General features: G+C 32.8%; 2 protein-coding genes across 2 annotated transcripts; both read right to left on the bottom strand.

Moving 5' to 3' along the window:
• Positions 1-2009: 2009 nt before the first annotated feature.
• On the bottom strand, positions 2010-5529 carry LOC130943452 (uncharacterized). The gene is made up of 4 exons (XM_057871332.1): positions 5059-5529; positions 3582-3803; positions 2689-2714; positions 2010-2584 (listed from the first exon to the last, which is right to left on the bottom strand). The coding sequence occupies exons 1-4, from the start codon at positions 5431-5433 to the stop codon at positions 2335-2337; spliced, it is 873 nt and encodes a 290-aa protein (XP_057727315.1). The 5' UTR covers positions 5434-5529; the 3' UTR covers positions 2010-2334.
• Positions 5530-6457: 928 nt separating this feature from the next.
• Positions 6458-8328, bottom strand: LOC130946428 (uncharacterized). Its single transcript, XM_057875181.1, has 2 exons — positions 7697-8328; positions 6458-7045 (listed from the first exon to the last, which is right to left on the bottom strand). Exons 1-2 carry the CDS (start codon positions 8255-8257, stop codon positions 6629-6631), a joined length of 978 nt encoding a protein of 325 aa, XP_057731164.1. The 5' UTR covers positions 8258-8328; the 3' UTR covers positions 6458-6628.
• Positions 8329-12537: the final 4209 nt, after the last annotated feature.

Genomic DNA, 12537 nt, shown 5'->3' with positions numbered 1-12537 from the left:
AACATGATCCTTGGAAGAAAAACAATTAATGATCTATCTGTTATTATATTTACCAAGTTCCTAATAATGAAGTTCCAAGTCGACAACGACACCGTAGAAACGATACGCGAGGACCGAAAAATCACAGTAGAATGCGACAACACAAGCCTGGTCCTCCGAAAAGAGATCCCGAGATATTTATTTTAAATTAATTTGGCAGTGCTCATAAATAACCATATAAGTATAATAATATAAATACATTTATTTATTGGATTAAATTAAATCGTTAATTTAAATTAAAATAAAACCAATTTAACATTGTCCAAAATATTATATCGACGTATAAAGAGGTTTTACACATACTTTGAATAATTTTAAAATTTTAAATTATTAATTTTTTAGTTAAAAAATTTAAATCGTTACTTTTTTTTCAAATAGAATATCTAATCCACCATACGAGTACAATAATATAAGTACATAATATTAAAATTAAATTATTACCATAATACATGTATCCCAGATTGATATTGTGCCTAGAATTTGTTTAGGAGTATATCTTTTTTTAACTTTTATGTATATGTCCCGGTACAATATATTCAAGATGTACCTTTAACTAGTTTTTAGACTTTATACTCGAGATATGAGATGTTGTGCATACAGAATTATAGGTATAGATTACACATTTTCGTAAATATTGTATTTAAATCATTTAAATAAAAAAATCCTATATAATATACAGTTGTCTCAAAATATTAGTTACAATTTTTATTCTTTATCCATTTTCACTCTTCATAATTTTTTTTTAAATTTTAGGTAACGAATATTATTTTTGTTTTTTTTTTCTTATTTTCAGTCAACACCCAATTCTTTCTTTTTTCTTTACACTAAAAGTGTTGATTCCAAAGATCTTCTTAAGATATAATTAGTTTTTGAAGTGGCAAGTACATGCATGTGTCTTACCATATATATACCATGTAATTTGTTCACAACGTGCAAGAACTTAGCACATGTTTTAATTATCTCGTTGAGGAGATTTTAACGAAGAGAGATTTTACTTCTTGATGAAGCAGATTTCATACTGCTTTAATATTATTATGAGAAAGAAAGAAAATTGTGCAAGTACTGATAAGGAATCTTGACTTAAAAGGACGAACATATGAAAACACCATGAAAATGGAAACTGGTAAAGATAAAAATGTTTTTTAGATGGAAACTTTTTGAGATGATTGGAAATGGTATAAGGAATAAGGGGAAAAGACATTCTGGTACCCACAAAATTGACAGGTAGCACATGGATTGCAGAACCAATGATGAAAGAAAAACTTACATAATAAGCCAATCAAGCAAAACCATTGCCCCCATTTGCAGTTAGATATTTATTCCTTGTGAATATCGAAATTCACCTTAGAATTCTTGAGAAGTGCTATATCGACCCCAAATGCTGTTTTTTGTTACTAGGTCACATAAAGAGAGAGAAAGATTGATGTATCTACATCTACCCTACCTAATCAAGCTTCAAATATCATTTCTTTAGGTTTTCATGACACAATAATCACTTGCTATGTGTTTGCATTTTTGTTGGGGTTACTAGTGTAAAATATACACATCACTCTTAAGAATTCAAAATATGACATTTAGGCAACTCAAACAAATATCACTTGTGATAGACCTCATGCTTATGTATGTGCGTGTATATATAAGAAAATGCAGTAAGACTCACCATCATTTTTCTATATATATTTCATCAAATATAGAATCCTCCCAAAACATGCAAGATATTTTGTTCTATACAATATTTCTACGGCTCATTGGCCTTGTAAAATTGCTTTAGAATATGTTATAACATGTAGATGGGCCAGCACCATGGATTTTATGTTGAAATGAGAAGCAGGTTAAGTGGGGATTTTGGCCGAGTTCCTTTGCAATAGCCTAAACTTAAAAAACGATCTATATAATTTCGTTGAATTTTAAGGTTTGATTATATTACATTGCTCATAATTTATCCTCAAAGGATTATTACTTTTACAAAATTTTTAACCACAAAAATATCTAGTATTTAGTATTTACTCCATTTAATGTTTTTAAAAGTTTTCAGAGTGGTCTTATATCATATAGAAAGTGTAACACTAAACAAAACTGTATAGGAATCATGTGCCCAACATCACCATTGATGCTGCTTATCTTAATAAGGAATGATATTATTACTCTCCACTTCCTATCAAACAAAACTGATATATTTGACATTCAGTAAGAAGAATAATGAGGGGGTAAATAAGTGCATCAAAATTCACTGACCATCTCACAAAGGTGCAAGCCCATTCCTGCAATTCAACTTCACTATACTTCAGTTCTCAATCACTGACCATCATTTGAACTTTGTTCTCCCTTGCTACTGCTGCTCAATTCAGTGTTATTTGTGGGACTCTCAACCGACAAATTCGATAAACTTGACTGATCAGTGCTTTTGCTTTTGCTTTCGGTTTCCTTTTCGGTTGATCCTCCCATTAGAGAGTCTATGCCAAGCTTGCCAGAATAAAGGAATAAACCAACCGAATTGATGCCGAAAACAAATGTCGCAAGGTAGGTCAAGCCATTCAATATTGTCCTGTGAAGTTTTTATGATGATTGTCAGATTCTTCATCAAATGAAGAGAAAATTCTTCGGGAAATGAACAGCAAGAATCCAGCAGAGGCAAGTCATGGAAATTACCTTATGGTTATTGTAATCTGGCGAACCTGAAAAGCAAACCATCACTGTCAGATTATCTTGAGCAGGCAGGAAAAAGGAACAACTGTCAATGATTAAGGACTTAAATGATTCTGTTGTCATCTTGTCTCCGCTATTAATTTAGTAACATGGTTTTTCTATGAATTCCATCATTGTCAAAAAAATGCAATTCCATGAAAGATATTTGAACATCTGAAGCAAGAGTTTACCCTACATACTGACACTATCTTCTTTGTCACAATAATGCAAAACTGTTGCCTGTTACTGTAGCTAAAGTAATTTCATACCAATAATTACAGGCCATAGCAGCAAAAATTTTGCCTGAGCTCTAAAATGCACTAGTCAATTCACGCACATAGATGGGTACATATTGGATTCATTTAACCACCATATGATGAGCATAACAGAAGGTGCACTTGTGAAAGCTAATATTTCTGTTTCGTGCAAGTCATGTAACTGTAAAAATATCGTTTTATTAACCGTCTTTCCAAGCTGGATTTGAGTAATTGCTAGTGAGGTTCTAAAAACCAAGACATAATTGAACATTCTGATTATCACAATTAATTGAATTGAGTATTCAATATGCTTACCAACGATACAGAATAGCATGAACTAATACAAATCAACAATACAGAGTCTTGTAATACCAATTGTGTTCTTGATTTTGTGAAAGAATCACAAAACCGGATAAATTTGAATATTTCAGCCCTAAAGGATACAAGACCAATCAATGACTGTCAAGAAAAGAAACAACAGCCCAATTCCACTTTGTTTGACTCTAATTTTCCTATTCAATTCATTGAAGAAAATAGTCCAATCAAACATGCTTTGCAACCAAATAGATAAGAAGATAAGAAGACATGAGATGAGAGTACCGAGTAATTATCCGAAATTGTTTGGCGGTTAAGAGCTGCCTCCACCGTAGTGGCAAACTTATAAAGAATGAGAGCAATAATTCCGGCTGATATTCCCCCAAGAAATGCCTGAACAGGTGAAGGTGGACCTTTAGCATCTTCAATTGAAGATGACCCCATAGCCTTCAAGGTATCTAATGCTTCTTCCTTTATTGACTTCTTTTCTCCTGAAGACCTAAATTGCTAAAACGACAATACCTCCAATTTCAATGAAGACAGAGACTAAATCAAAGTAGCACATATCAATCAGAGGAGAATTAGCGAACAGGATACTTAATAATAATATGGACAAGTGTCCAATCAATGTAGTTAGAGCAATGCTACATGGCAGCAAATATTATATTTTTTGCCCGTACTTAGCCAATAATAATTTGCACCCATATTTACAGACGTTTTGTACACAAGTAGCATATAATTTGCACCTATATTTACCAGAGTTTTGTACACATGAATCAATACAGTTTGCACTCACGTTTTTCAGAATTTGTACACATGAATTAGTAAAATTTATTTGTTAAAGATAATTTGGTGTTTGTGCTGGCCAAATTATCGCCAAAACTACTAAAAGTTGCTCGCCCCCAAGAGTTTCTTATGTAGTTATTGGCCCATTCCATTAATTTTGTATCACTAGCAAAAACCTTCCAATTAATTCTACGAAATTCATATGGACAAAATCTAGTAAAACCAAGCTTATTGGATGATAATGTACACACAAAGATGCAATTCTTGTCTCACGTGCCATTTCCCACATACCAGAAATCACAAAATAGTTGTAATTGTTACCACATTATAAACATCCTCGGTTCAGGGTTACCAAATCTAATCAATCATGACCATAGTTACATGAATTTAACAATTAGGTGGCATACCAATTCGCGTGTACCAATTCACTGTACCGGAACGCGATAAATATACTTTTCACGTAGAGGAATTCTAGAAGGCTATCAGAATTTATTGTTTTTGACCTTCAGTTAGCCATCAATGTTTAAAAGTATAGGATAAAGTATGTTGTTGGATTACTAGACCAAATAAACTAGATTAAAAAAATTGAGTTGATGGCTAAATGATGACCAAAAACAGTAGATTCTGATGGCCCCTAGCATTTCTCTTGTAGATAAAATATTTTACATGTAGGCTAATGCGTACCGTGTGCCCATTCCTGTACCAGATTGCATTGCATTGCGTTCCGTGTAACTATGATCATGACATAATAAAAGGCAATAGGCAAATGAAGCACCGGCATATATGGTGCGCAAGTATCTTTATCCTTATATATAGCATACTCAACTCAAATAACCCCCAAAAGAAAAAAAAGGCTTCCAATTGATTGGATAATTTATGAACATTACCCTAAACAAAAACTCATGCAGAGACATAATTGTTACAAGAAAGAGGGATATGATGCCAAAAAGAAGAGGAACTTTGAGAGAGAAGATACCAATTCCTTGGCACGTTTGGCCCTGCGGCGGAGGGCGCGGAAGAGGAAGATAGAGACGGCGCCGGTGAGGAGAACGCTGGAGGCAACCTGGATGGGAGAAGGATCGTCGGTGGTGGCGAAAATGGACTGAGTAGAGGAGAAGGGGAGCTCAATAGGGCCTTGGTCCGCCGGTGCGGTGGTGAGTTCTGCGGCGAGGTGGGTGAGCCATGACCACGATGAAGCTGGTGGAGGAAGTGCTGCCGGAGAATGGATGCGCATGGAAGAAGAAGAAGAAGAAGAGGAGAAGAAGAGAGAGGGATTGTGGTTGTTATGGTGAGAGAAGAGTGAGAGTGGGTTTGAGAGGAGAAGGTGGTGGCAATGCTGAAACTGCAACATCACTGCAGTGCTCAAACTCACTTCTCACTCCTCAATCCACATTCCACTTTCATTCATCGCAAAATATCTTCTGCGTTTTTCCATTTTCGGATAATTATCCACAAAAATACTCATCTTTTCCATCAATTTCGTATAACAAGTCAAATCTTTTAAATAACTGCTGATTTTCCTTTTTTTTTTTCATGAATACTTTTATTGATGATATTTTTAATAAATGATTTTTTCAACTACTTAATCCTTTTGCTCTTTTCTCTCTCTCTCTCTCTTTTTACAGGTTAATGTATATTTTTTCCCTTAACATTCACAAATTTTTTTAATATGTCTGACTTTTAATTTTATTCAATTATATTTTTAAAGTTTTTAATTTATGTCAAAATTATCGTTGGATATTTTTAATTTTGTTTTTAACATTTTTAACGAAATTAACGTCTAGAGATAATTTTGAGATAAACCAAAAATACTAATGACAAGATTAAACGAATTAAATGTTAGAAATTAAAAAAAAATAGATATTAGAGACAAAAATCATATTTTATTTTTTTTATAAGTATAGTAAAGAATAATTTTGTATTCTGATATTAATATTTTATTTTTAGTGATGTAAAATACTAAATTTTTCACTTAGTACAGTAAAGAACTAATCCTTTTTATAGAAGAAAATGAAGGATATAATTGGTAAAAAGGAAATAAATTTTTCATCTAATTTTCTAAGGGTAATCACCAACCATGAATATGAACGTGAAACACAGAAGCTACAAATTTTAGCTTCCCCTGAACGTGCGTTCAAAGGCAGAATCATTTCAGCGTTTAGAAAGACAAAAATTGCCAAACATAAAAATCAAACTTTCAAAAAAGCTCAAACACACTTCTATCCTCTCCAATGTGGTTGCCAAACACACCCTTTGTTATTATTGTTTTTGTTGTTGTTGTCGTTGTGATGTAAAATACTAAATTGTCCAACAAGTAACTTGATTAGAGTGTCTAAACAACAAGGCTAACTTTTATGAAAAATGTGTTCTTTTCCCAGAGTGTGCCTAGGATCAAATAACTCTACTGCAAAATCAATACCAAGAATCATTTTATTTGTTTGCTTTCAGACAATTTTACATAGAATGATCAATCTAAGTGTCATAATGTTCAACACTTTTTTGAGTATAACATAATAATCATCTTGGCCATTTTTATTTGATTTCTCTCAGCATTCTTGGTGCACATTTGATGCAACAGCTTTAGCCCAAAACTTGATATGCTTTTTCATGTCAGCTGCAGATTTCTTTGAATCACAGTTTGGAATTGGAGGAGGACTCTTCACCAACCATGCTTCTGATAGATAAGGCCCTCTTGCTTTCTTATCTTCTTCTGTTTCATCTCTGTTCTTATCTTGCAAGCCAGGGATTATGCTAACCAAACTTGGACTTAATCTCTCTTTCTCAAATGAGAATCCCAAATCCTTGAACCCTTGAACTTCCTCTAGCTCAAGATCACTTAAGCTTCTCCTCATCATTCTTCTCTGATTTAGGTACTTAGGCCTCATTTCCTTGATTCCTTCTCCTTTGTTGATGCTGTCACCTTCAATGTTCTTAGATGCTCTATATCTTGGAATGCTACAACTCTGTCATAACATAAAACCAGAAGATAAATAACATAGTATAAGGAGTTTCCTTCTAGAAAAAGAAAAAACAATTATATGCAAAATAGTGATGGATTTTGGTTCAATATGAATTTGGAAATGTGTATGTGTTTTAAACTAAGGTTCAAAAGGACTAATGAATTTTGCTGAGGAGTCTATTATTGCAAAAGCAACTTGTATTTGTATATGCATCTTGTCCTTTCTAATGTAGTAGACTTTCACATTATTTTTGGCCTTAATAAAGCATGTTTCTAAAAAGTGTGAATTTGGAACATTATAAACTAACTTTGGCAAGGGACTAGTAATTTTTGCTACAAAAGTATAATTGCAGCTGCAACTTGAATATGCAACTTGTCCTTATTCTTATTGTGTGACTTTACATTATGCCAGGCCAAAAGATTTTTGGCTCTAGAGTCTAGAGGATCTTTGGAAATATTTGAAGAAAATATTTTTTTTAAACTGTTCATAATTTTTTGGTATGACAGAAACTAATAGACTTAGATCATAAATGAACAAAATAAATGAGTCTCTGACAGCCATTAGTACATTGAAAATTTAATGTGTCTGAATAGTGAATACATATTTATGAGAGGGAGGGAGGAGATCTTAATAAGAATCAAATGATTACATTACCTTAGGTGTTGATGTTTGCTTGTCTGATCTTCCAATTCTTGGATCATTTTCTTGAAACTTTTCATTACTCCCCATTGATAGTGGCAAAGATGGTGTTCTAACAAGCTTGTTTTTCCTTCTATTACCTTCATTTCTATGATTTCCCTTCATCATCAATTTGTTTCCTCCTTGTTTATCATCATCATTATCACCCTCTTCTTTAACTTTGAATTGTGGCATGGATGGTGCTCTTTGAATCTTCTTAGTATGAGAAGAAGAAGAACCATTTCTTGGTGGTTTATTATTGCCTCTTGCTGATGATGATGATGATGATGATGATGATGATGAGTTGCTTAAAATATCATTGTCCTTCACCAAGAAATCTGTGTTGATTAGAGCAGTTGAAGAAGAAGAAGAAGAAGGGTAAGGATCAGAGTAGCTCCTTGGCATCATCATCATTGGCCTTATGTTCAACAAATTCTCAAAGAACCAACACTCTTCAAGAAGATCCATGGCTTCCACTTTTTCATCTCTGCAGAAAGAAGATTCACTAGAGTTGTTATTATCAACTACTGTCTCCATTTGTTTTTTCTGTTCTTTCCAACTTTTCTGTCACCTTTTCAAGTGTTTCTCAATTTATACCAAGGCTTATATGTGTGTGTCTATTGTCTAAGTCGCAATTTTTTATGCTATTAAATTAAGCAGGTTGCATACTTAGGCAAAAAACTTAACTATAAAGAAAAGATATACATATATAAATATGCAAAAATAGTGTGTAATAAGATGATCAAACACGTTACAAGATTCAATGAATATTTGAATGTCAGACTAAAAATCGCACTAGAATTAAAAAATAATAAAATAGATATTGAGACAAAATACGATAATATAAAATATTTAAAAATTATTTTTCTAGTGAAACATTTGCATCATCTGAGTTTTATTTCTAGATAAGCCATGTGAGATATGACAGCATGTGCATGGAAGATGTCCCTTGTGCATTTTCTTAGCAATAATTAGCTCTCAGTCCAAAAGACAAGTGTGTTTTTTTAATATGAGAGAAAATGAAATGGTGAAAGGTGTTTTAAGCAAGTGGGGTCATGCGGCATTTAAGGTAGACAGACAACTAGGAATAATAATTGGTTTAGGGTAATTCCTTTAAGGGTATGGCTTTGTCATGCCAGCACATCCTCCATGTGATGCTAGTGTTCTGTTTCTGCATTCATCAGTTCACATAACAAAACAAATATTTGTTATTCATGGAGTCTGAAGCCGTAGTTACATATTAGTTAGCATTGTAGCATACTTTTTCGCTTATTATACAATACAATGGATGAGTAGGAATACTCTATTAGCTTCCTATCTCAATTGTTATTGGCTGTCTCCACAATAATATGTACAACTAATATATCTTTCTCCCAATAAATGATTTGATGTTTTTTTGTTTAAGAATAGCTTTAGCAAATAAAAAGAGACAGGCGTTGTAATTACTAATTAGTCATTTTTTTATTTTTAATATTAAAATAGTAGTGGTGTTTTTTTAAATGTGAATTGTTGGAGTATTATTCTCAAATGTAAAATCGTTTAATTAAAAAAATAGAAATTAAACCGTCTAATTTGTGTATCTCTCACAATTTTAAAAAATATCAAAAATTACTATGTTACCACTTCTATATCTAAAATTTTTAGCCGTAATTAGTAAAGTTAGAACATATTTTAATTGAATTCAAATTCTTTAATTTTTATCCGTTTTAAACCGGTCGTCGAACTGAATAAAATTAAAAATTTAAAAGTTTAATCAAAATTAAATTATAATCGAACCGGTGAGGTTATTGGGTCACTGTGTCACTGGTTCAACCGGTGGGTCACTGGTCGAACCGGTTAACTCGGTATAATTAAATAATTATATAAAATTTAATTATTTGACTAGTTTAACTAAATATCATCTAACAATTTTCAACTATCAACCTTATATGAAGACAAAAAATAAAAAATATATTAAAAAATAATATTAATAGATATCATATAATCATTAAAAATAAATAAATTGTGATTAATTAAATTTTTTGTTTATCTTTTTAATTTGTATATATTTAATAAAATTTATAGTTAAATAAAATGTAATTGATTTAAAAATGAGTGACTTTGAAATTAAAATAAATTGAATATAAGTGAAAAGAAAATATGATATATGTATTATAATTAGTATTATAATTGATGAGAAACATTTCAGCTTGGTGGTCGAAGTATGCTTGTTTTATGCTAGAGGAGGGGGTTCGAACCCCATTGGGAGTATTTTGGAAAATTTTCCAAAAATCATCACAAGTATGACACTTGTCAGCGCTGGAGGGTTTAGAGCATGGTGGAGTTCGTTGGTCCATTGTAAATTCCCCTTCAAAGTTGACCGAGCAGCCCGGACCGGTTTGGTTTTCGCCGGATTTGACCGGTTTTCACCGGTTCATATCGGGTTTGACCAGTTTGTACCGGTTCTCTACCTTACACGGTCCAAATACCGGACCGACATAGGATCCGGTTTACCGGTCGAACCGGCCGGTTCGGTCCGGTTCTGACAACTATGATGATTAGTACATTGAATTTTTTAATAATTATTTGATACGACAATTGAAATCAATTTACTTTAATTTTCTCAAATCGAAATTTTTAAAATTATAATCCTAATTTAACTTATGAGTTTTAAAAGCTTCTTAGGAATAAATTGTGGTAAAAAATTTTAACTGTCACATCAAGTAGTCATTTAGGCAATCTAATGTTGTAGAAGTCAATCCATCTTAGCACGTTGTAAATAATTCTGAGACAAAAATAGAGTCAGAGACTAACGTTACGTATGCTCAGTTCGAGGACTAAATTAAGTAAGTTGATATTTCAAAAATTAAATTAAAATACAAATATAATTTCAGGAACTAATTTGAATATTAATTCACTGCAAAATTATCTATATAATAAATTTAACGTTTAAGTTTTGTTAGAATGGATTAGAATAAATAACGCTTTTTTGAACAACATAAACAATAGGTTAAAAAAGAAAAGTTAATTTTAATTTTAAAAATCAAATTTTGAATTAGTTAGGTTTAATCATAATATTGAATCTTTCTTTTTTTTTTGCCACAACCGCTCTCTCGCAATCCTGTGCCACCGTCGCCATTGTATCACGACTCTGGTGTCCCCGCAGCTACTATCTCGTTACTTGTTTCTTATCAATTAAGTCGGATGTTCATTTTATTATGTATGTGGATAGTTCTTTTCATTCTAAAGTGGATGTTTATTTAGGTGTATCATTGGTATTTTACTTGATTTGTTTGATTATGCATGCACATGCTATGTTCATTTTACTATGTATGCGGATGATTCTTTTCACTAAGATGTGGATATTTATTTGGGTCATACCATTTAGGTGAACGTAGCAAAATGGCACGCAATGAAAGTGGCGAAGAAACGACGCAACGGCGTGAAAGCAAGGACAGAGGTACAGTGTTGGAGCAGCGGCAGAACAAGGCATCTGGCTTAGCAACGGTGCGACGTCACAAAGGGGAGAAGGCGTGCGACAACAGTGTCGCTTGCAAGGAGAACATGGGCGACACGACAAATGGGAGAAAAAGGTACAACGACTGCGTTGAGAGCGGGGGTGCGACGCAGGAATGAAGAAGGGACAGCGGCGGCATCGATTGAAGGGAGCATAGGAGCGGCATGATGCATGGAAGAAGAAGGTACAATGGCGGTACGACGTGTTGCTTCTTCAGACGATGGCGACAACAATGAGATGCGTTAGTGATGACGTGAAAGAGAAGGAGAAAAAAAACGGCTGCGAGAAAAAAAAAAAAAAATAGAAAGTGTAAAGGTTAGAATTACTTTGAATAAATGAGGTGGAATATTTTTTTATTTTAATAGACCTCAAGTGTAGCCATTATTTACATTGTTTGCATTCCAATTATCTACCTAGCACAACTTATTATTTATTTAATAGGAGGGAACTAAGGTATCATTCGTAAAACGAGGATCCGACCCTATAATCAAATACATCTTTTTATATAGTTGTAGTCTTAAAGTTTAAATCTCATTCAAATAGGTTGGAGCAGATTAATTACCCAGCGGGTAGGGTATAATTTCCCATCCCTATATTTATGAACTCTTTAAACAAATTCTCTTTACTCCTTTTCTTTTAATGGCTTCATCGTGACAGCTATGGATTGTGATGGCACCAAATATGCCATATCTTAGTAGGCATTGCAATCCAACAAGACCTTCATTCCTCTCTTCAGCCTGGAATTAGAAACCCAATGATATTTATATTCATTAAAAATAAAATACAGTTAAGGTTTTATGGCTTTTGATTTGTTCCTTCATCACGACACCAAAGTCCTTAGCTGTCTAAATATTATTGTGTTAATAATATTAAGCCAAGAAAATGAAACTGATTTCGTTTGCTTTGGTGTATTAAATCAAATTTTATTCCAAATTCAAGTTCATATATATATATATATATATATATATATGGATATGGCGTGGCAAATGCTCATGAATTGGATTGGATGACTATAGTAATAATTTTGTCCAAAATCTTAAAGTGATTTGGAAGAAAGTGACTGGACTAACTTATTTATGAATTATAGAAACCTTCTTAAACTTTAGTTGCAGAAGAAAGCATTAAATAATAGTTGTCACATGATAGCATTTATCATTTTGTAATGCCAATACATATAAGGCATAATGAAGTAATCTTATTTGGCAGTAATGAAACTGTAGTTAATGCTCCAACTCCCCAAAATTCTGCCGTTGTTTTGCGTTGACCCAAACAAAGAGAGTAATGTAATGTCTTAATTTAGATGGAGCAATTACAGATTAAC

The sequence above is a fragment of the Arachis stenosperma genome, chromosome 8, assembly GCF_014773155.1.
Source record: "Arachis stenosperma cultivar V10309 chromosome 8, arast.V10309.gnm1.PFL2, whole genome shotgun sequence".
Taxonomy (NCBI): domain Eukaryota; kingdom Viridiplantae; phylum Streptophyta; class Magnoliopsida; order Fabales; family Fabaceae; genus Arachis; species Arachis stenosperma.
This window is presented reverse-complemented; position numbering and strand designations above follow the sequence as displayed.